The sequence below is a fragment of the Pseudorca crassidens genome, chromosome 19 (genome assembly GCF_039906515.1).
Source record: "Pseudorca crassidens isolate mPseCra1 chromosome 19, mPseCra1.hap1, whole genome shotgun sequence".
Taxonomy (NCBI): Eukaryota; Metazoa; Chordata; class Mammalia; order Artiodactyla; family Delphinidae; genus Pseudorca; species Pseudorca crassidens.
Window position 1 is genome coordinate 21404043 of NC_090314.1, and position 26893 is coordinate 21430935.

A 26893-nucleotide genomic window follows, 5' to 3' on the forward strand; every position below is an offset into this window, starting at 1 on the left:
GGGAGAGTTTCAGATGTGAGTTCCCTCGAACCTCAATCCTAGCAGGCTCCGCTGTCCAGGCCAGACCCCACTCCTCTCCAGCCATGTGAAACCTTCTCTCCAGCCCAATGAGGGGAAGCCTGTGGGCCCCTGCCCTGAGCTTCCAGTCTAACCGGATGCTAATCTCATTTATAATTTACTGTCCACAGCGAGCGATTTTTTTTTTTGAATCAGTAAACTAATTCATGGCAAAAGCAATTGGTTAAAAAATAACTTAGCTTTTTCTCCAAACCCCCAGCTTTGCAAGTTACTTCCATTAAAAGGCAAAAAACCCTTTAATCGTATAATCATCTTTACAGTTTGAGAAGATAAGCCTGCATACTGATTACAGAGCTAATTATGTGATAATGAGCCTGTTTCCTCCTCCAGGTCCCCTCTCACCTGAGTGAAGAATTTCCTGGCTCTGTCCCAGTGGGGAACTAGACCCACACGCCCTCCCACCCACTCCCTTCATTGATTCCAGAATAGCCTTTCTGAAATGCAAGTCTGAGCCTGTCAATCTCATATATACCTGTTAAAATTCTTCTCCGGTCCACCATCACCCTACAGGCGTCTCAAGTCCACACAGGCAGCACTGGGCCTGTGTGAATAGGTTTTGTTTGGCCCCCCTGGGACTTTAAACATTTTCACTAAGATGTTTCTAGGCAGGGCACCTGTGCATCAGTTAGCCAGTGGCTTTACTTGTCCCTACCTGCTTCTACCTGGCTACTCCCTACATTCCCTGTCTGAGCCTTGAAGCCAGCTTCATTTGAAGGAAGGCTGAATTGCCCCAGTGAAACATTCCCTTCATCACCTGGCACCTCTGCAGCACCCCTGAGTGACAACAACTCCACCCACCTGAACAGTTTCAGAAAGAATACAACTAGCTTGTATTTATTGAGCACCTACTATACACCAGGCCCAGCGCTAAGCACTTTGCAGGCATTATTCATTTAAACGGCACAATAATGCCATTCAGAGGCGGACGCTAAGGATCAAGGATGTAAGGTCTTGCCCCAGGTCTGAAAGTTAAGAAACGGCAGTGTGAGGACCGGTTCAAGTGCATCTGGTTCCAAAGCCTGTGCTTCCCACCTCTATACTGAACGGCCTTCCGTTTCCAGATAGATAGGGGAGAGGCCTGCCCTTCGTTGGAAGCTCATTGCTGTGCAGAGGGGACAACGCTCTTCTCTCTTGTCCCCTTCTCCCCAGACTTCTACGTCAGTCCTCTCCTGCTTCCCTGACTGTCCCCACTCATTCTCCTTCTCCAGTCCCTCTGCTTCGTCACTCCTGGATGTTGGGGTGCCCAGTCTTCACCGTTCATCTCTGTCTACGTGTTCTCCTTACGTGATCCCACCCATTCCCGTGCCACTAAACCCCGCCATTCCACCGATGAGCCCCCAAATCCCTGTCTCCTGTCCTGGCCTCTTGCTGAGCACCAGACTCAGATGTGCAATGTCTGGTTGGATGCCCATTCGTTATTTCAATCTCAGCATGTCCGAAACGGTGAGCTCTGCCCCTACACACACTCCTCCCGTCCCCCAAATCCGCTCTCCCCCGCCCTCCTCTTCCCACTGCATCACACCGGCGTCAGCCCAGGAGCTCAGGCCCACACCTGGGAGTTAACCTTAAGTCTTCCTTTGATCACACTTCATACCCAATCCAACATCAATCTCACTGGACCCATCTTCAACATATCCCCCATTGGACCGCTCTCATCCCCTCCACCATCAACACCCTGGCCCAGTCCACCAGCATCTCTCATCCCCTCCACCATCAACACCCTGGCCCAGTCCACCAGCATCTCTCATCCCCTCCACCATCAACACCCTGGCCCAGTCCACCAGCATCTCTCATCCCCTCCACCATCAACACCCTGGCCCAGTCCACCAGCATCTCTCATCCCCTCCACCATCAACACCCTGGTCCAGTCTACCAGCATCTCTCACCCCCAGTATTACATCTGTATCCTAACTTGCCTCTTGCCTCCCTTCTTACCTACTCTTATCCAATCTCTGAAGCCAGAATGATCTTCTCAGAGAGTATATTAATTCATGGCGTTCCAATACCTTTTAAACCCTCCAATGCTTCTCCCTGTCCTGGGAGTGATCTCCAAATTCAGCCCAGCCTACAAGGTTTGCCACCGTTTAGCCCGCATCTGTCTCTCCAACATCAGCTCTTACCACTCTCTTCCTCTTCTCCCTGCTCAAGACACACAGGCCTTCTTTTCATCTCTCAAACAGCCAAGTTCATTCTCACCTCACAGCCTTTGCATGGTGTCCCTTTCTTCCCCTGGTTGCATCCCTTGATCATTTAGGTCTCAAGTTCAAATGTCACCTCTTCAGACAGCCCTTCCTGACTACACAAGTTAAAAGCATCTCGCCAACACCCCTCTCCTTCACTCTGTATCCTACGGTCCTATTTTATTGTCTGCAGAGTCTTTATTACTATCTAAAATTATTATTTGTTTATATGTTTATCATTTATCTCCACCACCAAACCCACCATCTCCCAGACGATAAGCCCCAGGAGAGCAGGGCTTATGCCTGTTTTCTTTGCTCGTGTGGTCCAATGCTCACAGGGTCTGGCATATAGTAGGCACTTGATTAATACTTGCTGAATGAATGACTGAAACCTCTAAGAGCTGGACTGAGTTCTGAAATCTGAAGTTGATTTTAGGTGAACAATTCTTTATTGAGCGCCTACCTCGCATACACAGAAAAGTCTAAGGCTCTGAGGAAAATCCTCCTCTTGTCACATAAGCCCATGGGCTCTACCTGCACACGGTAGTACTGCCACCATCATCGTTATCATCAGCAGCTGCATCTTATCACCATCGTCACCATTACCACCACCACCACCATCACCATCACCAGTAACATACTCTCAAACATGTTTATATACAAAACAATTTTTCATACATTATCTTTTTGGATTCTCAGAACATTCCAGTGAGGGAGGTCAGTCCCTAATTTTTGTCCACATTTTGCAAACAGGGAAATTGAGCCCTGATAGGGAAGCGACTTACATGAGATCACTCAGCAATCACGTGAAAGAGAAGTGACTCAAATTCATCCCTTGGGCCGCATGTGCAGTTCTGGCTGACCTGCCCCCTCCAGACCAGCCTCCTTTGCCACCTAGAGGCAGGTGAGGCGAGCAAGCCCAGGACTCAGTCTTATTTGAAAAACACCCAGTTAATACAATGGGGTATCACCTCACACCGGTCAGAATGGCCATCATCAAAAAATCTAGAAACAATAAATGCTGGAGAGGGTGTGGAGAAAAGGGAACCCTCTTGCACTGCTGGTGGGAATGAAAATTGATACAGCCACTATGGAGAACAGTATGGAGGTTCCTTAAAAAACTAAAAATAGAACTACCATACGACCCAGCAATCCCACTACTGGGCATATACCCTGAGAAAACCATAATTCAAAAAGAATCATGTACCACAGTGTTCGTTGCAGCTCTATTTACAATAGCCAGACACGGAAGCAACCTAAGTGTCCATCGACAGATGAGTAGATAAAGAAGATGTGGCACATATATACGATGGAATATTACTCAGCCATGAAAAGGAATGAAATCGAGTTATTTGTAGTGAGGTGGATGGACCTAGAGTCTGTTATACAGAGTGAACCAAGTCAGAAAGAGAAAAACAAATACCATATGCTAACACATATATATGGAATCTAAAAAAAAAAATGGTTCTGATAAACCTAGGGACAGGGCAGGAATAAAGACGCAGATGTAGAGAATGGACTTGAGGACACAGGGAGGGGGAAGGGTAAGCTGGGACGAAGTGAGAGAGTGGCATGGACATATATACACTACCAAATGTAAAACAGATAGCTAGTGGGAAGCAGCCACATAGCACAGGGAAATCAGCTCGGTGCTTTGTGACCACCTAGAGGGGTGGGATGGGGAGGGTGGGAGGGAGACACAAGAGGGAAGAGATATGAGGATATATGTATATGTATAGCTAATTCACTTTGTTATAAAGCAGAAACTAACACACCATTGTAAAGCAATTATACTCCAATAAAGATGTTAAAAAATAAAATAAAATAAAAATAAAAACACCCAGTTAAGAAATTGCCCCCAAGTCTGCACATTTTCATCCTGGCAACGCAGGAGAGGGGACAGCTTTTAAATTACAATCCGCGGTCACATTTTACGATTGCTGAAGGGGAAAGAAAATAAAAGCTTAGGGTGAGTTTAAGAGGACTTTTTGCTTGGTTAAAGAAAATAATCACAAAATTAAAAGAGTGGAAAAAAATAAATTACTAGTGACTGTTTTTACTGCATGAGCTTACAAGCTGGAGTGGAGAATTAAAAAGTTATATAGCTGGGGTTGCTAACCATGACTTATCACAGACAAATCCTCCATATTTATAGCTTTTTCCTCTTTTTCCATCTCAAGATAGTAAGCAATCCCCTGATATAGGGTTGCCTCTCTCTGCCTGGGAACCCTGGAGGTTGTGTGTGCTTAGCAGAGCTGTCAAGGCTGAGAACACAGCTAGGATTTGGTTGTTTACTGTCCTGCTACCTTCAGGGGATCGCTCCCTTGATCACTCAACACTCACTGGGGGTGGGGGGGGTGGGTAGGGTGCTCCTCTGTGTCAGAGGCCAGGGAGAAGGAGAAGGAAGGCTCTAAAGAAGTAGAACAGGAACAGCCAAGGCTCTATACCAGAATCTGTTCTCTCAACACACTTAGTTCTCACAACCGCAAATACCACCAATATCCCCATTTCACAGATGGAGAAAACTGAGGCCCAGAGATATTAAACAACTTGTTCAAGTCATGTACAGTGAATTGCCTCTCAAGGTCTCAGTCCTTGAAGGGTTTAAAAACAAGCAGAGGGAAAGGAAGGCAGAAAAGAAGAATAAGAGAAATAACTGAGGGAGGAAGGGAAGAAAGAAGAAAATATTAATTGAGCATCTGCTTTGTGCCAGGCTCCATCTGGCTATCTTTTTTCCTCCTTACTCTGTGGAAATGGGTGGTATTCGTGTCCATTTTATAGATAAGGAAACAGAGGCACAGAACAATTCATTAAGTAGTCAAAGTTAGTTTGGAAGCTGCATTGCTGGGATGTGAACTGATGTCTGTCTGGTTCTATACTTCCTGGCTGAACGGCCTTGGGGAAGTTACCTGACCCTGTCCATCCTCTGTCTCCTTATCTAGGAAACAGGAATGGTATTCTCCACTCCCTGGCCGCCCTCTCAAGCACTGGTTGGGAAAGCAGATGGCACTGCAAAACAAAGAAGTCTGGTCCAACACCCTGCTTGCAGGGGGGCAAAGGAGGGCTGCTCTCTCATCATCTAGGGATGAGGGGATTGAGGCCAGGGAGCTCAAGAGATGATACGAGAGAGACTGAAGCTGGGCCTCCTGCTTCCTGGTGTGGTTCTCCCATATTCACTGATACGAAGGAAACTGAATGGGGAGAAGGTCAGACATGAACAGGTATATATAACTGCCAGAAAAATCTAAACATGGAAACAAGTGACCCTGGATCTCAAGGTCACTGACTTGTTGCCTTTTTCGATGACACAGTCTCCTAGAACGTTCTGCCCATCCTAAGGAAGACTGCACAGATGAGTTAGTACAGAGACTCTCAGCTCCTGCTAAAACATACCTGTGTCTGAGCTCTACTTCAAGTCAATGAAATGAGAATCGCTAGGGATTGAGCTAGGAGCATTAGAAATTTTTTTTAACTAAAAATTTTCCCCAGCTGATTCTCATGTGCAGCCAGAGTTGAGAAATACTGATTTATGATCTTCATTTTCCAGATGGGGACCAGAGGTTCAGAGAGGGACGGCTAAGGGCCCAGGGCTGCTCAGCAGTCAGTGGCAGAGTGCAGACTCTCTTCTCATGGTTCCCAGCTTGGGACCCTTCACTCTGGTCCTAGAGACCAGACCATCCTAGTGTCCCCGCAAACTCCCACTCTCCCAGTTCCCCTCCCCCCTTTAGCATTTCACGTCCCAAGAGAGGCCTGGGCATTTGGGAGGCCTGAAAGGAATCATAACCCACAAGTCTGCACCTGGGCTGGTCTAAACCCTGCAAGATGAAGTGGGGAACTGAGGCAATTATCTAATGTATTAGCTAGCCGTCCCTGTGGCACTCCTGTAAGCCAAAGTAATAAATACAAAATGGTAATTTCTCCCTAGAAGCCTGGCTCCAGCCTACCACTCAATTCCCCTCCCACCCAGAAGTCATATACCACTGCCTGCTTGTCCTTTCCTGCATGGAGCGGCAGTAACTCAGAGTTATTTAAATATCTTGGGCCAAATTTGCTTTTCAAAACCTAAATCATCATCCAATAACCTCAGTTCTCCTCTGCAGCTTACTTGTCTGGCCAGAGCAGATTCTTCTAGCCTTCAGTGGAAAGTATTACAATAACAATGCCTTACAGGTTTTATTAATGAGTACCAGTGGCTAACATCTTCTTTGTGTATGTTGTAGACTAGCACTGGCTAGTCTTCCCTGGAAAGGGAAGATTTAAGTTGTAGCTGAGACTTGGCCTCTTACCAGCTTTGTGACCTTGAGCGAGTCACTCTACTTACCTAAGATTTGCAATTTTTTAACTTTCCCTTAGAGTTGTAGTGCAAATCCCCATGGAGAATGGACATGACACTGCTTACATAGACTCCAGTAATATCTTTTATGCATGTTACAGTATCTCCAGGCCTCAAAGGCTGTGTGCAGCCCAGGGAAAGAAGGACCCACTTCTTTCCAGCTTGGAGGCACGGGAAAGGTGAGAAGACGATAAAGCTGAGTCCGGAAGGATAAGAGCTTTCTAAAAAGACAAGGGGTTTGCAGGACATTCCAGACCAAGGCGATGGCATATGCAAAAGCTTTGGGGACCATGGCAGATGCACGGAAACAGTTCAACATGGCAGAATGCATGACGTATAGAAGGTGAGAGTTTGGAGCTTAACCTGGTGCTCGGCCTTATCTTGCAATGGGGAACCACGGGATAACTTTGAGCAGGACAGATTCTCAGAATAAAGATAACACATGGCTGGCCCGGTTTTTCAGCACTAAACTGGAGAGGCCATGGAGGGCATACTGCCTGTTGTCTGGTTACAGGATACGTAACAAGGGTGAGGAGACTGAATTGATGGCTTAGAATGGATTTGCTCTGATATCCTTAGAGCCTGGCTTAGTATCTGGTATACAGAAGGCATTCAATAAGTATGTGAATGAGTAGATGAATCTGAGAGTCAGTCAAAGAACAGAAGAAGGAGTAAAGGAATGAATGACTTAAATAACAAACGAGGGTATGAGTGAGTGAATCAAATGAATAGTCCAAGGCATGGTCTGGAAGCAGCCTCAGCAATTCTAACGGCCTTGTAGCAACCAAAGCACAGGCTTGGGGCTGCATTACCTAGAAATGCCCTATTACTGGAACGACTCCCTCAAATGGAAGGCTTCTCCCCCTCGAGAGCTGCATGCTGCCCAAAGACAGAGGCTGATGACTGTGATCAAGCGAGAGGCTGTCCTTCCTGGACTCACACCTCTCAGGACGCGTCCACTGACATCCACAAAATCAGGAAAGGGTGCGGAAACACCTCGCGCCGGCTCATCCTCTCGCAGGGAGCTCATTTGGGAGGTAGGCGACTCTACTGCCATTTCTCCACTTACACGGTCTCCCTAAATGCCTAGTCATTTCAGTATCACATAAAGACAAAGAAAAGGGTTATCCTTGATAGAGACCTACCCATCGCTATGCTGTCTGCATTTCTAAGCAGCAGCAGTAGCAGCCTGGGGTCTAGGCTGGAAGAAGCAGCTTCGCTTCTCGGGGCAGGTTTCAGGACAAGGTGGTCCCTTCCGGAGCTCTCTCTAAAAGGGATGATTGTTGTAACACAGACTAAAGTGTCAGGGTTGACAGTGCACTCGGGTCTGTCTGGGACCAGAGGCCCTTCTCTCTCTTACTCCAGGCTGCGTTTTCCTCCTGCCCTGTAGATCCTTGCTGTTCAAAATGTGAGCTCTGCACCAGCAGCACTGGCCTTACTTGGGAGCTTGTCAGAAATGCAGAATCTCAGGCCCCACCTACTGAACCAGAACCCGCATCTTAGCAATATCCACAGGTGACTCTCACGCATATGAAAGTTACTGAAGATTGAGCCTCTCTGCCTGCACGGGACACAGACACCTCCAAGCCAAGGATTCAATTACTTAACCAGGTTTCACGAAACCCTCCAGGGAAGACTTCCCCCAGGAGGTGGCAGTGATATTGAGACTTGCCGAAGGACACAGATGTGGTCTCCTCGTTTTGACTCATCACCACAGGCAGGGGGAAGTACCAGCGTAGGAGTCAGAACTCCTTAGTGACCTTGGGCAAGTCAGTTCTCCTCCGTGAGCCTTAGTTGCCCCATCTGTAAAATGGGAACAGCACTGTTTGCTTTTCTGTCCCACGGTTATCACGAAGACGAAGAGAGGTGAAAGATTTGCAAGTTCTCTCTGAAACACAAAGCCGGTGAAGGAGCCTGTTTTCAGTATGGACAACCAGCCATCCTGACGGAACACTTTAGAGGATGCAGAAGGAAAATCCATATGAATGTCAAAGGTATAAGACCTTGCCCTCATGAAAATTCATCAGCAGAGGAACGAGGTGATCATTAACCAGGATGTAGCCCTCCAAAGAAAGAGCCCGGCCACGTCAGTCTCACGGAACTGCCCTCCGACAGGGATTTGCGATTGGATTCTTGGAACTGCAGGGTTTTCCACTCACTTGGAGTTATTTTTTAAAGGAGAGTTCAGCCTAAGGGCCTAAGGCTACATTACATTAGCATTCCGGTGATCAATATTTCCAGACCAGCTAGAATCAGTTGTTCTCTTACATTGTGTGGGTGAGAGAGGTGGCTACATTTTGGAAGGAGCCAGATGTGCCCACAGTAAAGGGAAAAAAAGCAGGCGATTTGAGCTACGGGAGCTGAATTTCCAGTGTTGGAGGAAGGAGGCAGGTCCCCCTTCCCCAGCCTTTAGCTTCCTGGTCCCTCTGTTGGGATGCTGTTCCAGGATCCCTGCCCTCTCATCTCCCAGTCTCAGCGAAGATGTCATCTCCCCAGAAAATCACTCCTTCCCTGCCGCTCTCCATCATGTGCCCTTCATTTTTTGCCTTCACAGCATTTATTAATATTGGAAACAGTCTTTTGCTCATTGATCTGTTTATTTGTATACTATCTGTGCCATGCCCCACCCCACCCCGGCCCCAAACACAGAATGTTTTCCCAACATCCTCAATCACCTGGGGTTCTGTGTTCAGAAGAGATTGCTGGACCTCTCCCCCATAAATTCTGATTCAGCAGTTCTGGGTTGGGGCCAGGGATTTTGAAAGCAGCCCTCTCAATGATTCTGATCTTCATGGACATCATTCACAAGTGTCAGAATGTGAGCTCCAAGATGGAAGGGCCATACCCATGTTCCTCTGTGCCCTGCATCTAGCATGATGCCCCCTACAAGTGGGCTCTGGCCACCTCTTCATGGGATGAATCAATGAATGACCGACCGAGTCACATATAATTTGGTGGTACCAATCCTGGGTCCCATTCTGGAGATTCGGTATTCAGACGGAGCACCTGTTACCCATGAGGAATGGCAGTAGGTGCTGGGACAGCCGAAAGAGGGAGCCAGGCACAGCCGCCGCCCTCAGGGAGGTGACAGTCTGATGAGGGAAAACTGAGTTTATAAAACACCGAGAAAGGAAAGGGCCATAAGAGGGTCGTAAACAAAGTGAGTGTCAGAGGGTCAAAAGGATGGGACACTGCTTTCCAGATGGTTTATGTGGGGAAGTGGTCGGAGATAACTTCAGAAGAGATGGGATTTTTTTTCAGACAGTGCTTTCATTGTGCTTCATGTGTTTGTTATAAATTATACACACACGTGGTTAAAAATATTCAAACCACAGAAGAAGGTGCAGAATGAGAAGCCAGGCTCCTTTCCACCCGCCCTGCCCCATCCTTCCTGTCTCCTCAGAGGCAGCCCATCATCAGACCTTGTGCACCCTTCCCGGCATATTCTGTGCATGTCTAAGCCCACAGCTGGATAGAACAGAGTGGGCTGATGAGGCAGAGATAGCAGATCAGGGGTCCAGGGGAAGGGCACAACCTAAGGAAGGGGTTGGAGGAAGTTGGAAAATTCCTTGAAAAATATTGACAGCCCTTAAGTGACTTGGCTTTGTGACTCAGGGCCATGAACCCCTGACTCTAGGAGGGTGGGAAGAGGGAGGTCAGACAAGGTGATAGGTAGTTTCCCACATCACTGGCTGGCTAAGCTTCTTGGAACATGCAGCAGGGCAGGGGAGGGGCGGGGGTGGGAGTGAGGCAGCCAGGGGTCAATATAAATTAAATATTGAAAATGCTCTCCTTTAAGAGCATGAGATGCAGGTTCTCATCACCACTTCTCCCATTAACCTTATGAGCTCTGGTTTCCTCATCTGTAAAATGGGCACAACAGGACTGTACTGAGAGTATTGTCATGAGGGTTGAAGAAACAAACGTGAGGCACAGAGCCTGGTGCAGAGGAGGTCCTCCTCCATCTGATTCCGGTCCCCCTTGTCCCACCTCCTGGCATCCACCATTATACGTAACTTGCCAGAAACGCCTTTGCAGAGGCCTCAGCTGACCCCAGCTCCGTCATTTATTTATAAATGTCACTTTGGGCGAGTTTCCGGTTGTTCTCTGAGCCTCCACTCCCTCATCACTGCATTGGCGGTGCCACAGCAAGAAGAGCTGTGATGACATTCCAGACCCCTGGCACACAGGGGTGCCCACTTAGTGCCTGCCTGATCCCTTCTTTCCTTAGCGTCACAGCCCACCTAACTCAGCTCCTTGGCCACGGCCAGAGGGACGGCGCTATTGCCTCTCCAAAGACCTGGTAAAAGAAGATTAGAGGGGCTTCCCTGGTGGCGCAGTGGTTGAGAGCCCGCCTGCCGATGCAGGGGACACGGGTTCGTGCCCCGGTCCGGGAAGATCCCACATGCTGCGGAGCGGCTGGGCCCGTGAGCCACGGCCGCTGAGCCTGCGCGTCCGGAGCCTGTGCTCCGCCACGGGAGAGGCCACAAGAGTGAGAGGCCCGCGTACGGCCAAAAAAGAAGGTTAGAGCCTGAGACAGCCACCCCAGGCAGGAATTTTTAAAAACCAAACTTACTTGGATGTGAAAAATGCAGTCGTGTCTCCTTGGCTGGTTAAAATATTTGATGCTCATCGAATATTCAACAACAACCAAGAAAGGTTCTCACTCCATGTACTGTCAAAAATGTAATGTAATTATAGTGATGTTAAATATCCCCAGCTGCTCTGAGATATCTGAATCTTAAATCAAGCCTGTCTCTATACATCCTGGGGTTGCAGCTGGAGACTCACACCAAGTACCACGCCAAGGCAGAGCTGGGGAAGTTCAAGCAAGAGCGCTGGGCTAGCATCTCCAAGCTTGTATGTTAGATCTGGGCTTCATCGCAACGTCGGTATAAGGACCCACAACTCGGGCTGTTGGCAGCATCGCCAAAGCAAGCCATGCTCCTCAACAGGGCTGTGCAAACTGGCAGTTCATAAGCATCTATCCAAATAGCCTTTCAAACCCATGTACAGGGAGCATCAAGAGATACTGTCAAATAAGCAGTAATAAAGCGAATAAACACGTGTCACTCTAGAGCCTTTGAGGTGCTTCTGTAAATCAAATTCTTGCTGTCATTTGCTCTGTGAGACTGCTGAGCGGCAGAATCAAGCCTCATCTGCTTTCCTGAGCAGTAGGCTTAGATTTATGGACGTGAGTTCACAGTGGATGACCGCGCCATGTCAAAGTGGGAAAATGATTTCCGTTAGGAGGGGTTCCAAGAGAAGATTAAACCCTTCTACTTTCAGAAATCAGGGTATCAACAACTGTCAGATCAGTTATGCCACTGGAATCCGAAGGGGACGGCCAGCGTACATATTTTGGAAGAGAAGTTCTCAGAGGAAGAAACAGACACTGCTGTGATATATTGTAAAAGCTTAAGCGCAAGTATCCTCAGAGTCTATTTCAAGCTTCCCAGTGGCTCAACGTGACTTGAGCCACTCAATATCCCTCTCTGATTTTTAATTTGGGTCAGGGGACTAAAGAAACCCTAAAAGGCTCTGACCTACCCATAAAGGTGTGAAATGAAAACTACATAATTGTTCCTGGCTAGAATTGTGACAATATATAGAAGGCCACGCTATTCTTCCAGGGCCTGGAAGTCTTTCTGGAAAGAAGTGAGAGGGGTCATCGTAATAACGATGATGGAGATGATAGCGGTGGCTCACGTTTATTTAGCACTTACGCATCTGTGCTTTCACATTAAAGAGAGTAAGGACGACGCTTTCTGTATTTACACTCAGTTTCTATCCACCAGGACTAGACCACAGCTGGCTTTCAAGAAATCATTTTCGAATGGATTACTGCATTATCTTTACGTTTCACAACAACCCTGCAAGGAAGGTATGATCTCTGCGTTACAAATAAGGAGACAGGGTCTCAATGAAGGTAGTCAAACCCCCAGCAGCCACCCTGATAATCCCAGGCAGACCTGGGATTTGAACTTGAGTCTGATTCCTGAAGCCACATTCTTCCTACTCCTCCTACTTTGTCTAGTTTTACTCCCTTCTAGTTGCTGGGGTCCAAATTCCCAACCTGGCATGAATGTTAAGCATGGATAAAATACTCCCACATTGACTATTTCTGAACCAAGCTACGTTTGTTACGATTCTTTAATTTCTTGGTTTTAGGACAGACCCTGATCCTAACCTACACAGCCTGGTTCACACTGTGGGGTCAGGTGTGTAACAGAGAGTGTTTTGTACCACAAATGAGGCTTGTATTAGTTTTCTGTTGCTGCTGTAACAAATTACCACCATCTTAGTAGCTTCAAACAACACTAATTAGCTTATGGTTCTAGAGGTCAGAAGGCTAAATCAAGGTGTTGGCAAGGCTGCATTCCTTTTGGAAGTTCCAGGGAAGAATGTGTTTTTTTGCCTTTCCCAGCTTCTACAGGCCACCTGCTTTCCTTGACTCGTGACCCCTTCCTCCATCTCAAAGCCATCCATGTAGTGTCTTCAAATCTCTCTCTGACTCTCTGGCCTCTGCTTCCACGGTTACAACTTCTCTGACTGACCCTCCTGCCTCTCTGTTACAAGGACGCTTGTGATTACATTGGGCCCACTAGATGATCCAGGATAATCTTTGCATCTCAACGTCCTTATTTTACTCGCATTTGCAAAGTCCCTTTTGCCATGTAATGTGTTCACAGGCTCTGGGGATGAGGACGTGGGCATCTCTGAGGGGCCATTATTCAGCCTACCACACGGCCTTTGCAGTTTGGTTTGATTACACTCTGGCTGGCCCCATGGCCCTTCTATGGACCCTTCTCTGGTGTGACACTGACCCCGGAACAATGATGCCCCTGCTATGCACATCCTCCTGGGTTCACTGGGGATCCAGTACTCCTCCCCCAGGTGCCCTTCCTTGCTCCATTCCAGCATGCCCATGCCATGTGCATTCTTACAGATCTAGTGGGTCAGATATGACCAAGAGACCCCTTCGGATCCCTCCTTCTCAGCATTCGTGGAGCCCGCAGCCTTGCCCCTCGAAGTGCGGTCCATGGACCAGCGGCACCTGCATCATCTGCAAGCTTATTAGAAATGTAAACCTCAGGCCCCACTGCAGACCTACCGAATCAGGATCTTTGCTATGGGCCCAGGAATCTGGCATGCTCAAGTTTAGGAAGCATAGGCCTAGGGGCTTCTCCATTCATCCACGGCCAATTGGAGTACGCTGGAACAGACCTCCCGGGGAAGGAGGGCAGGCCTCTGGGCAGAGATAAAGAAGGAACCCGATGCCTCTTCCCAGCAGCCAGTTTTAGCACTGATTCTTTTCTGCAAGGCACTCAGAAGCCCACTGCTTTTCTCCTAAGAAAATTTTTCAGGGCAGGTGAAATCCCCTCAAGTCCACCCGGACCAGGAACAGAGGAGTTGGGGGAAGAAGAGGTCTATGGGAGCCATAGAAGACCTGCATTCAAACTCTGGCTGTTTTCTGTTCCTGTGCCATGTGACCCTGGGCAAGTCACTCCCCTCTCTGAAGTCAGGCAGGCAATAGAGTGCAATAATCACCCTCCGTTGCTGCAAGGATAAAAATGAGATGGTAATGTATATTACACAATCCCATCCAGCTATGATCACTAAGACTCTGCTAATTAGAATTGCAGGTTCATTTGGCCAAAGCTACACTGGGATTTCTTTGTAGGAACCACTGTGACGTAGGGCAAAGAGTGTTGACTTTGGAACCTAAGATCAGGGTCTATGTCTGTGACCTTGGGCAAGTTCTTGAACCACCGCACTTTCCTTATCTATATCAGGGAAAGAAGAATACTTTCCTGGCTGGTCCGTTGTCGGGCTGGAATAAAATAATGAAGGTAAAAGGACCTGGCAGAGAGTATGAGCTCAATAAATATGTGTGGAACCAGAAGAAACAATTTACTAAGCAAATTAATAGTATAAACAGTGGCGTCAGGGGAGATATCTGACATGCTCAGGAGAACAAACTTCCCCAGTATGTTCACGGCCTTTATTTGTTTTACCAACAATTCCTGTTCCAATTATGCGCGACTCATCTATTTGTTCGTTAGCACAAGTCTGAGTTGGATCTCAATTTGGCAACATCTCCTTAGTCAGGACTTCAAAGTTATCCATGTCCTTGAGTGAATGAAAATGGGAATTTGTTCAGATTATGGCTGCATTAATATGTTTGCGTAACTCCTAAGTTCCCCGTCATAAACCTATTTCCACAGGTCCATCATGGATCCTGTACTCCTAGGAATGGCCTTTCCTTCTCAGGGTGGCAGGTCTTGGCACCCAGGATGACTTCTAGGGGCTGCATCAACTTTCAGCGAAAGAAACTTCCAGTGAAGGCTTGAAAGACTGCTTTGGATACCCTCTATGGAAACGTTTGTTCTCACCAGCGTCTCTCAGAGTTGGCAGAATGATGTCATCGAAAATAGTATCGGCTTTGGAGCTGGACCGATCTTCTTTAATCTTGACTCTGCTGCCCCCGAGCTGTGACTTTGTACCTCCCTGAGCCTCAGTTTCCTCATCTGTAAAATGGGTTCCGTAACAGCCATTCAATTCTGGTGAAATTGATGTGACTGTTTACGTAACAGGTGCCCTATACAAATCCTGGGCTGGAATCTTTCCCCACTTCCTGCATGACGGGCAGCTCCTTTTAAACCCGGTGACCCTGATGAGGCACACCGACTGACCTTTGCTGGCTGATTTACCGGAAACAGTAGATTTGTGGTCATCTCTGTGGCCCAGTGTCTGGCACATAGTAGGTGCTCAATGTGCACTGGCTGACTGAATTTCCGAGTAGCTGATCCAAGCAAAGCATTTAGGAGAACCAAAGCGACGGACGCACAAACCGAATGGCCTGGTTATTCCTCCAGCCCTTCTCAGTTGGGCAGACATCTGACTGATGTCTTCATGACGGGCCACAGCGGCCCCCAAAGAGCCACTATCAGAATCAGCCTGACGTGGGTCCATTCGGATATCTGCAGACCTGAGCAGAGTTGACATTTGATTCCCTAAACTAATTTCCCGGAAGTCACATAACTTGGGGAGGTCTTTTCATGTTCCTTGTGTAAATGGCTATTTAATCACCGCCCTGTCTCTAGCACTCCAATAACTTGTACATTTCCCCCTTAATCACTGTTTCAGCTCCGCAAAGAAAAGAAATGGTTGGCTGAAGGGCCTGGGCCATCTGCAGTAGTTAAGCCCTATTTTGCCCTGATCACTCATTTGGACGGAGAACTTTTCAGCTAAGTCCCATTGGTCATTTGGCTCATGCCCTCATTTCACAGAGGAAGATGCTGAGGCCAAAGTCACATAGCAGGTCAGGGCGGAACCGAGGCTGTACTGGTCTTCCCAGCAAAGCCCCTGCCCCACCAATGCCGCTCTTTCCTCATCCAGCTGTGCAGCTGTGCCTTTCTGGTAGTGAGGACTTGGGTTCAAATCCCAGCTTTGCTACCTGCTGGCTCTGTGACTTGCAGCCGACTACAGAACTGCCCTGAGCTCAAGGTCCTCCATCTGCCAAATGGGGATGATGACAAATCCTTTCAGGGTGACTGCGGGAACTGAGATGGCATAAAACGTGCCCAGCCCGAGGCTGGCACACCACAGCCACCAGTGCCATTTACCTCCGTCCTTCCCTCGAAACGCTCACTGCAAGTAATATTAACAGAAATAGCTCACATTTATGGAGTCCTTACTGGGGTGCCAGAAACCATTCTAATCACTTGACGCTCATTTATTCCTCTTTCTCTAAAGGCAAAGGTATCTTTCTAGCCTCCCTAAAGCCATCCATCCTCACGGCTACTGCACTGCCTGGCCTAGCACCACTTCAATGGAATTTGCTGATTTTAAACAATATGTTGCTGAAATGATTTCTTGTTTTCTGTGGCTGGCTCATAGCAGCCAGCCTGCTTCCTGTGACAAAGTGTGAGGAAATCAAATGCTGTTTCCTTGGCTTTTAGTACATATGACTAGTCCAAAATCTGCACTCAGGGCTGACCCCCTGCTGATGGGGACAGACAATGAGGGCAGGGTTCAGGGAAGTGTGGAATTCTCCTGAGGGAGTTAGGAATGGGGGCGTGGCAGTGGACAGTGGTGGGGTGGGACACAGATGAGATCTGCCTCTGTAGTGTGACAGCCAGTAGCAAAAGAAGCCAGAGCTTTTGCTACAAAGTTTAAAAACTTAGTTTGGCCTCCAGGTGTCCATCACATCTTTGCCTTATTATCCCCCAACTCAGCTCACCCAGCGCCCCCGACTCCCACCCCTGCCCACTGCCTTGAACTACTCTCAGCCCTAGAAAGGATGTGTCCAATCTCATCATTTCATGTCTCTGTCCTCCTCATTTGCACATGCTGCCCTCCCCCCGGGAAGTCCCCTTTCTCTCCTTCTCTACCTTGTAATTCCTATTGATCCCTCCAGACTCAGCTCAGATGTCACCTCCTCCAAGAAGCCTTCAGAGGTCCCCAGTCTGAACTGGGTACTCCTCTGAGCCCACGCAGCACCTCTGCCCTCCTGGCCTCTGTTGATGTATCTCTTTCCTCAACAATACTGCAAAATCACGGAGGACACATACCACGCCTTATCTAATTTTACATCCCCAGCAGCTAGTTTAGAGCTTGACATATAGTTGACACTCAGTATACACTGGGTGATGGAATGAAATGAACCAGGAAATGAGCATATCCCCACTCAGGTAAGTGGTCATGATAATAGATGATAATTACATTGATCATAATTAATAACTGCTACCACGAGATACAAAGACGGTCGATCTCTTTATTCGAATTATAACGATAGCTCTTGAATATCGAGCACCTATGCTGTCCAGGCAGGGGCCGGTCACTGCATACATGTCATCTTCTTCCCAGCTCTCAGGGGCTCAGAGAGCGAAGCACCTGCCCGAGGCACGTGGCTAGAAAGAGGCAGAACCAAAGCCTTAAACTGAGGTCCGCCTGACGCTTCCCCTGACTCGTGCCCCCTCCCAGAGAGCGTCACTGCTCCTTATTTTTGGACCTGACTGGCCTCTGTTCGTGCCTGTCCCCAGACCCTCAGTCCCTCTTCCGAAGCCCCATACCCAGATAGACTGGCCTCACGGTTCTGCATCCTGCCCAATGGGAAGGCTGCTCTCCTCTGCCCCCAGGAAAACCCAAAGTGGCCAGTGTGCAGAGCCCAAGGTCCATGGCTGATGCCAGGGAAACCAAGCGGGCATTCAGGAGCGGAGCTGCTTTGTCTGACGGCTGAGTGATTAACCCTCGCACAGGAGCTGCAAACAAACACATCCTGAACGGCCTGCAGACTACAATCCGACTCCCACCCCTGCCCAACACTGTGCTCTCTCTCCCCTGCCGGGTTTATTTCTAGACCGTGAGACCAACCGGATGGAATGAGACTTGGGGCACATCTCCCCACTGGTCGCCCTGGAAGCCCACTCCTCACCTGTGGCACTCGGGGCTTGGAAACTCCAGGTGTCTGGGGAGCGCTTGGCGTCCTGCGCCGCACTCTCCTTTTCTGTGCCCCAAAGGAATAAATGCCCCCAAACTGCCTGGGCATTTCCTCATTAGAAATGCACTCCACTGGTGCTCCCTGGAGAAATTAATCCAGGAGTCTTGGAGGACGACAAGGAGTCTTCGGGTTACCTGGGGAAGGTCTTCATTCCCCAGATCTTTCCTTAGCACTTACTATACATCGGGCTCTGTGTTGGGGGCTGGAGATGGCAGGGAAATCAGATCTGATTTCCATTCAAGTCCAGAGGGGGAGACACACAGACCAGGAGGTGTGGTGACACGCATACGTGTGAGGATTGACACCTAAACGGAAGGTAGGGGCAAAAAGAGGGAGGCCTCAGTTGTTTGCTGACGAGGGGAAGCGGTGGGCAGTCAGGAAAGGCTCCGAAGCAGCAGGAACCCCAGGGCTGGATGATGGAGGATGACGAGCTATCCCCAGGCAGACAAAGCAGCGGGGTGGGCGGGGTGCACTTAGGGTAGCAGAGGAAGGCAGAGAGAGGCCTGAGGAGCGGGGGTCCAGCTGCTGTCAGCCGTTTGCCAGAGCTTCATATCTGGTGCCAGAGAGGGCGTGGCCAGAGGGCGGGCTCAGGTATAAGGCCTGAGGAACTTGGACCTCATCCCCAGGACAGATGAGCCACTGAAGGGTTTTAAGAAATGGGGTGCTATGCTTTGAGTGGACCTTTAGAAAGACTGCTCTGCCTATAGTGCCCAGGGTGGATGCAGAGGGCGGGGAACACTGAGCTGGAGGCCAAAGACCAGTTAGGAGGCTGGTGCCATTTTTCTAGGGACCCAGCACAGTCCGAAGAGCTCCCTCCTCTCTATATGTATGTAAACACACACACACACCCCCATCTACAAATACAGGCACAGCGGATGTGGTGTATATACTATTGTTATCTCTACTAGATGGAGTAGGAAACTAAAGAACAGAGAGATTAAGTCACTTGTCCAAGGGCACACAGCAAGTGGCTCAGGATTTGAGCCATCAGTTCAGCTTGAGCGTTCATGCTCTTAACCACTGCACTATAGTGTCACTCCATCAAAGATGACCAAGGATTGGGACAGGGTAGCATTGTTAACGGAAAGTATTCCTGATGGGCCCACTCTATATTAGGGGCTCCTCTGAAATAGCTTTTGGCTTCCATGGATAGAGGGGGGTGCAGCCTTTAATTCTGAGGCCCCTGGGAAAAAACTACAGCGTGAAATGTGAAGGAGCTGGAAACTCCCAGGACAGGGCCATGATATGAAGCCACTAGGGGTCACTTGAGTCCAGGAACACATGCCTTTGGGGAATGGAGGTAATACTTTTGCTTCGGTGGGTGTGGGCCTGCAAATTCTTCAGACACAGGAAGGCAGGGTACAGGGCGGTCAGGAAGGCTGTGCCCCAGTGAGAAGAACCCTGCTTTCGTCAACTCACAGCCATTCCTTCCAGGGAGGCTGAGGTCAGGTGACTCCTGCAGGCGCTATGTGCTCTGTAGGCCCCGTAACATGTGGCCAAGGCTATGACGCCCTGGGGCAGCCCCACTTTCCACTCTCCCAGCCACGCTCCCAGAAGGGATAGGATTTGGAGGTGGCTGAGGGCTACAGGCCTACGCAGGGGTCCTCTGATAGAAGAGAGGTCCAGGATCAGAGAGGAAGGTTCCACGTGGCTTCTGTGTGATACATTTGGTGGTGCGCAAAGCTGGACGTTGAGCTTGCCGGCTCTGCGCTTTGGACAGCATTTTAGAGACTCATATCCCTCATCTTTAAAATGGGAATAAAATTCTGCCAAAGCAGGGCTGTGGCGAGTGTCAAAAGTGAATCCTGGCTGTTAGCCCACGATCCGCACTTTGTAAAGCCATCGTCAGATGTGCAGAATTTTCCAAGTGTTGTTCAACTTTTGGAGTTGGAGCTGCTGGTACTTGAACGTAACACTGAACTTCAGTCCAACTCTAGGGGCTGCTAGTTAGTGGTCAGCCAAAGAACAATAAACAATAAGGGATTGCAAACTTCATTCCTTCACCTTTGTGGATGGAACTCAGAATTGCGTTTGAAGTCTGGGCGAAGTCACTTAGAAGCATATGTTAACAGCACCTCCTGCTTGCTAAGGTGGGGAAACCACAAGGTAGGTATTCTTTAAAAGCCGGCTGAAAAGCTCAGGAAACAAGGGATATTTGGGGAGTGGATAATTCACAGCTACTGTACATACAGGCTTAAAGCAAAGCAAGGAGGGCAAGACTGAAGCCAGGGTCACCATCCTAGATGAGGACTAGCCCAATCAGCCAATCAGAGGCCTGGCCTGACGGGCATCTGTGCCAACACCTGTTGGAACCAGAGCATCTATCTACCATCCCAGAAAAAGCATCGTCGTAGATGAGATTGTCAGGAGTGCTGCCTAACGCTGGTAGAATCACCATCAGAGCATTACAAATAAACACACACACCAACATTCCCTGCGCTAGTGGAAAAGCCCAACCCTCCCCCCAAGGGGCATTTACACACGAATGGCTGGACAGGCTCGAGCCACGCTGCGGCCTGGCACCAGAACTCCTCCTAGGCAGACCACACAAAGCGGAAACCTTCTGTCCGACAGCTGCGTTATCCAGACCCCAGCATGGGGGAACCGACACAGAAAATGGTTCACAAACCCCGAGCACAACTTCTCTTGGCCCCGGAGGTTCACATCATATCTCTGCCGTGCTGCTTTCCCCACTGCAGGGCGTTGGTTCCCCGAGACCGGAAGACCCATACTCACACCTTGGGGGGTCAAGGGCCCCAACGGTGCCCGCCACAGCTCAATTCCCAGGTAGCTTAAGACACAAGCGCTTTCAAAAAGTAGCACAAGGGGCTGCTGCCTCTCCCACCAAACCAGCTACTGCTTCAGCGATGGTTGGTATTCTGGGAGTTTCCTCCAAAGTCTCCCTAGACTGGAAGTGTCTTGGAACTCTCAAGCCATAAGCTGCTTAGGGTCCCAAGCTTGCTTAGGGCCTCTACCCGATTCTCGCAGTGGCCCATTTTTTGAAGAGCTTCCTATTGGTTTTCCCAAAGACAACAAGCCCACACTTAAGACATGCTTCTCTCTCTTCCCATCCCTTCATCCCAGACACAGGGTAGCTACCTGGAGCCCTGTGGACCTGGGGGGGTGAGATGGGGGAGAAGGGGGCCTGGTATTCCCGGAGGGGACCATAACAAGCAAAGCGGAGGGGCTTGGGAGCTGACAGTGCAAGGAGAGAGGCCGGGACAGGGGAGCCCAGCGACTCCTCCTGCAGTGGTGTCCAAGTCCCCACAACCTGGAGAAGACGCGGGGTACCTAAGAGTGGGTTCAGCCTCGGCCTCGTGGGCTGGTGTCACCGCCAGGGGCCTGGGGTCCAGCCCCGGGCGGCGGGGAGTGCCGGCCGGCGGCCTTATGACTCGGGAGATTAGGGGAGCGGGTCCGCGCGGAGGGCAACTCACGGAGGAGAAGTTGTGCGGGCCGCAGAGCTCGCCGCGGTACTTGCAGGAGAGCAGCATGTCTTCGAGCTGGTGGCCCAGGCGGTCCATGAAGGCGGCGCTGATGCCCTCGAAGTGGCGCGGCGGCAGGAAGAGGCGGAAGTCGGCCAGTTTGCGGAACCACTGGCGGCGCGGCTCGTCCCCCCTCAGCAGCTCGCTGACCAGCGGGCGCGCCGTGCGGTTGGGCAGCAGCAGCCCGAGCCAGTGGCCGGCGTAGTAGAGGTCCCCCTTGGAAAGGCGCGGGAAGCGCAGCGGGTTGTTGTTGCACACGGTGACCGCGGGGAAGGGCAGCTGGCGGCTCCACTCGCGGTGCACCCGCGTGTGCGACGGGAAGCTGAGCCAGTAGAGCAGGCGGTTCGAGGACCAGGACAGCAGCAAGCCGAGGGACGTGCAGAAGGCCAGCACCCACAGCGCCCGCCGCTGGAAGGAGCCCCCCGCCGCCGCACGCCCCGCGCACATGTGCCGCAGCCCGTGCAGTTTAGCGCGGCTCAGCGACGGCCGCCCCCTGCGGGCGACCCCCGGCCCCTGCAGCGCCCGCTCGCGCTCGCGCTCGCCGCCCCGGGGCCGCCCGGCTGCCGCCACCGCCGCCGGCGCCGGCTCCTCGCGGGCCATACGGAAGCGTCCCGGGCCGGTGAGCGCGGCCCCGGGCCGCCCGTCTCCGCCACTCCGGCTCATTCATTCAGCCCGCGGCTGGCGGCAGCGGCGGCGGCCCCGGCCGGGCGGAGCCGCCATGGGAGTCCGCAGCAGCAGTGGAAGCAGCAGCGGCAGCCGCTGCGCGCAGCCCGCGCCAGGGAAGCGTGCGCCCGAAAGGAGCTCCGGTGGCGCGGCATGCCCGCCCGGCGCCGCCACCGCCGCCTCCGCGGGCGCCCGCCCGGGACCGAGGCCGCCTCGGCCCGCCGCCCCTGGCACGGGCCTCCCCGAGCGCCTCCCAGGCTCTCCTGGCCCCGAGTCCTCCTGGCGGACGCCCGACGCCGGCCACTACCTCTGGAGGGGCCCCGCTGGGCACCGCCTCTCCGGTCCCTGCGCGCTGCGCCCGCTTCCCCTCGTCTTGGATCTCGGGGGACCCTGAGCTGAGTCCCCCCGGCTCCGCCTAACCCCAGCTTTTATGCTGGTCCCCGGAGAGCAGCCACTCGGCCACCAGTGCCTGATTCGGACACCCCCAAGGACCCCACCAGCCCGGCCGGTGGCCCGCGGTGCTGGGACACGGGGGAGAAGGCGCCGGGGGACGAGCGCCCCCAGAGGCGCGCGGCGGCTCCTGGCTTGGCGGGTGGGGTGGGTGTGTACAGGGGTGAGCGGTCGCCCAGCTGGCTGCTGCCCTCTTTCCCTTTCCTCCGGGACCCTTGTCACTGCTCCTCGGGCTGCGCTCGGCTGAGACCTGCTAAGCCTCCCCCAAGTCCAGAGCCCGCGCCTCGCCTGGGGCTGGGGGCGTCTCAGGGTCCTGCCAGAGGCTGCTGGCCGCTGGGCTCCTTCAAGGGTGCTGGCCAGAGGAAAGTGTCGCTTCTCCCGCGGCTCTCCGAAGTGCCTCGAGTCTCCAGAAAAGCCCGGTCTCGCCGTCCCTTGCCTCTTCTTTTTCCTGCCCCGGTGCTCCAGGAGCTGGGGACCGAGGAGCCCCGGCTACACCTCTCGGGGGTGACCCGGGCTCGCTGCTCCGCGCGCCCGGCTCGTCTCGAGACTCCCAGCCTCGCGGCGGCGGCGCTCCTCTCGCGGCTGCCCGGCCCTCCTCGGGCCCCGGGCGAACTTGGGCAGTGGCCGCGCGACGCCGGCGCGGCTAGGCTTCCAGCACCTGCTCCTCAGCTCGCCGGCCCCCCGGCTCCGGGCGGGCGGGGCGGCGGCGGCGGCGGGCGCCGTGCGCTCCCGGAGACGCGGTGCTGACGCTCGCGGCCCCTCCTGGCTGCATTTTACTTCCTGGCCACTGTGGCCGCTGCACACCGAGCGGGAAGCGTTTTGCCGGAGCCGGTGGCGGGGGGGGGGGGGGGATGAGCTGCACAGAAGTGCCGCGCTGGCGGGAGAGATGTGGAGTAGAAACGCTGCGTTTATGTGGGCCGCGTGTGCATGAGTGTGAGGACACTTCGGGCTGTGCGGGCTGGACTGTCGACAACCTAAGCCGCTGTCTAGTGTGGGCATTTTTGCAAGTGTGTGAGTGGGGCGTCATGCACTGAGTGTGGGTGGGATGTGCGTGTGTACGTGTGAACGGGCATTTCTGTGTATCTGGTGAATGTGAGCCTATGCGCAGAGCTGTGGCTCTCTGAATGTGTGTGGTGTGTGTAGGACAGAGTGTTGGCTTGTATCCTCTACGTGTGTGTAAGTGTGCATGTAGGCGGTGGGAGGCGTGAACGGGCGTGTTGATGTGTGGGTGGATATCAGGGTTTCTGGATGTGGCGTGTGGTTGGTGTGTTTTGCGTGTGTGTGCTGTGTAAATGAGTATGTGTGTTGAGGTGCTGGGTCTCTGGCAGGTTGGGCTCAGTGGGGCAGCCCTGCCCCCTGCCTGTTATGAACTTCCGGTGTCCTCCAAACACTTCCCTGGTTGGGTCCGCTGCTCATCCCTGGCGCAGTCCGCCAAGTGCAGCCTTCCTGGGTGGGCGGCAGGAAGGAGGATGACTTCCATGGACAGGAGACTCCATCTCTGCCATTCTCATGGCGGGGTTCCTACAGCTGGTTGATGTCACCCTTCCCTCCTGGACAGGCTCAGGGTCTTCCACTAAGCCCTGGGCACTTTTGGACACTTTCATTTAGCTTTCTAAAATATTCTGCCTTGGCGTGTTTGGGAGGATGGGTGAAGCATGCAGTGTACTGCTAACTCCATTTCACACTAGACTCGGGAGGCCAAGTACTTGCCCAAGATCAAACTGCCCCTAAGTGGTGGATCAGAATTCTACACCCAGGTCCCCGAAGCCCTGGTTCTTTCGACTGCACCACGGGGCCTTGCAGTTTGCACTCTCTGGGCCAGGCGTCTTGAGGCCAGGGCTGGAGTCTTACTCCTTGCCTGCCCCGCGTGGTGTAGGGTAGGTCTCTTCCCGTATTTCCCAGATAATTGACTCACTGAGGCCTCACTGGATGGGTAACACTTCCAGCATTATTACTCCCTGGGATAGAGGAGTTTCGTAGACATTTTCCAGAGAGTAGATTGTGATGGTGGCGGTGAGGGGAGAGACAATGTGAAGGGATCCTGAGGGTGGGAGGGCACCCCGGTGAAGCTGGGAGATTTGGGGTTTGGAAGATTTGAATTTGGGCCTGAAGAGGTGTTTCACCCATTTTGTGATGATTTATTAGCGGTGGTCCAGGTAAGTCTGTTGAATGAGCGGTGCGTGGGCCTTCCCTCCTCCACTGACCTGGAGGGTATATGTCAGCATGGCAGCCCCTGCATCTGGTCTCTGGAGACGGGGATATCTGAGCCCCGCCCCCCACTCCTGGATGCTCTTCTCATTCACCTGGGGAAGAAGCTATAGAAGTTGGGCTTTGCTAAAATTCTGCTTTGGATTCAGTTCCTTGAAGATATGTGTTGCTAGCTTTGGGGGGAAGGTTCTGAATCTGCCAGTTTTATGGGGTCTCTAACAAAGGCTCACTCACTGGTGCTTCAACCTGGTCCCAGCAGTCCTGGGCTGGTGGGGGGGGGAGGGGAGGGGTGCCACATATCCAGACCAAGGTGGGGTGACCTTGTGAGCTCAGTGAAATTACTGATGAAGCAGCCAGGGTAAGCATGCGACGTCTTCCAGCATCGTAGCCCTGGGGTGGCACGAAACTCTGTCTTGTAGAAACCTTTAAGACCTTTTGTGTTTCTGATTTGTTCAGCTGTTGTGGGCTTTTTCTTTTCCTGGCATTTTCCCCCTTGAAATGTACACATGCTGCTTTTGGTTTCCCGAGTGTCATCTCTGCCATGGTTTTTACTGTTAATTCTCCAAATGGGTCACTTTTTCAGAGAGAGGAAGGGTATCCTGCATGGGCTTCAGGGGTCTTGGCACAGAAATCCAGAGACAGACACAGGGATGCCTAGTGATCCCAAGTGATCGATAGCTTTCTTTTTGGCACATGTGTGCAGTGCGTTTCCTACACTGCCTGAAATCCCCCCCCCCACTCCTTTCTCGACCAGTACTTTGACCAGCTCTGTGAAGTTCTGCTCTTTCCTCAAACCCCAGCTGAAGCATTGCCTCCTAGGTAACTGGATTGATACCTCCATCATAGCCTTTGTATAGCACCTTGTCACTGTGTGTATCTAGGCTCTTCTTCTGGACGTGAGCCCTTTGAGGACAGGGACCACATCTCATTCACACTGTTGTCTCTATCTCTCAGCACAGTGCCCTGGCACCTAGATGAAACACAGCAAAATGGGGAAGAGGAGAAAGGAACTAAGATCTCTTGACTATTTCTGTATGCCAGGCAACTGTACCAGACACATAAACATATTTAATTTCTTATTCCAACCTTGCAGGGGGGTATTTTTGCCCTCTTTTTACAATTATTGAACCAAGGGCATGGAGAGCAGGAATTGAACTCAGCAATAACTCATTCCAAAGTCCAAGATTTTCCTTCTCCATCATGCTTCTTTGAAAAGTATTATGATAAATAATAACAAAATAATATAATAAATGTAGGACTTCCTAATCACTAGGACTTGTTCTAAGTGACTTACATTAAAAACAAGTGTCATAAGCATTCTAAGTGTTTAATCCTCAAAATAATCCTACTAGGCAAATACTGTTATTTTCTCTATTTCGAAGAGGAGGAAGCCTTACCACAGAGAGGTTGAGTTACTCACCCTAAGCCACACAGCTTAAGCAGGAGAGCAGCCTTTCAATGCAGGTAGTCTGGCTCCATCCCCTGTGCTCTCAAACCCTACCCCATACCATCTCTGCCCTCAGAGCTGCACTGACACAACAGCTCACGTGAATTAGCTTTCCCATCCTCGCAGGCTCACTTGGCCAGAAAAACAAATTCACGAGGCAGTGCATGAGTTGCCCCACGTGACCTATCCACCAAGAAGTGTGAATTTAGCATTGTGATTTTCCAATAATAAGCTTTTAAGAAAATTTCCCTTTTCCTGTTTATCTCTAAAACATCTGTCGCTCCACACCTGGAATCCTGGCCTCCTGTGTGATGTTTGGGCACCAGCCAGCCCACATTCTGGTGGGTGACCACCACCGCCAAATATAAGCTCTTTCTCCCATTAAATGAGTTTGTTGGGCAGGAAGGTCCAATTGGGTCAGTGTGATTTTCTGTTTTTATAATCCAGTCGTATGAGCTAATACTCGTTGGCTTGATCGGGCTTCACTGGGTCCCCTGATACTCCTGCTCACCCCCGATCCCTGCTGCTCAGGGGCTTGGTGTTTAG

The 26893-nt window shown here is 51.2% G+C and overlaps 1 protein-coding gene across 2 annotated transcripts in view; it reads right to left on the reverse strand.

Annotated features, from left to right (window-relative positions):
- ASIC2 (acid sensing ion channel subunit 2) overlaps positions 1-26893 on the reverse strand; it is a 1019934-nt gene that overhangs the window by 217974 nt on the left and 775067 nt on the right. The window contains exon 1 of one of the 2 annotated variants that reach the window (XM_067714313.1): positions 21532-22257. The exons of the other annotated variant lie outside the window; for it this stretch is intronic. Coding sequence (XP_067570414.1) covers positions 21532-22242 — 711 coding nt within the window. The 5' untranslated portion in view covers positions 22243-22257. Of the gene's footprint in view, positions 1-21531; positions 22258-26893 lie in introns of those variants that run through there. 2 annotated transcript variants of the gene reach the window in all.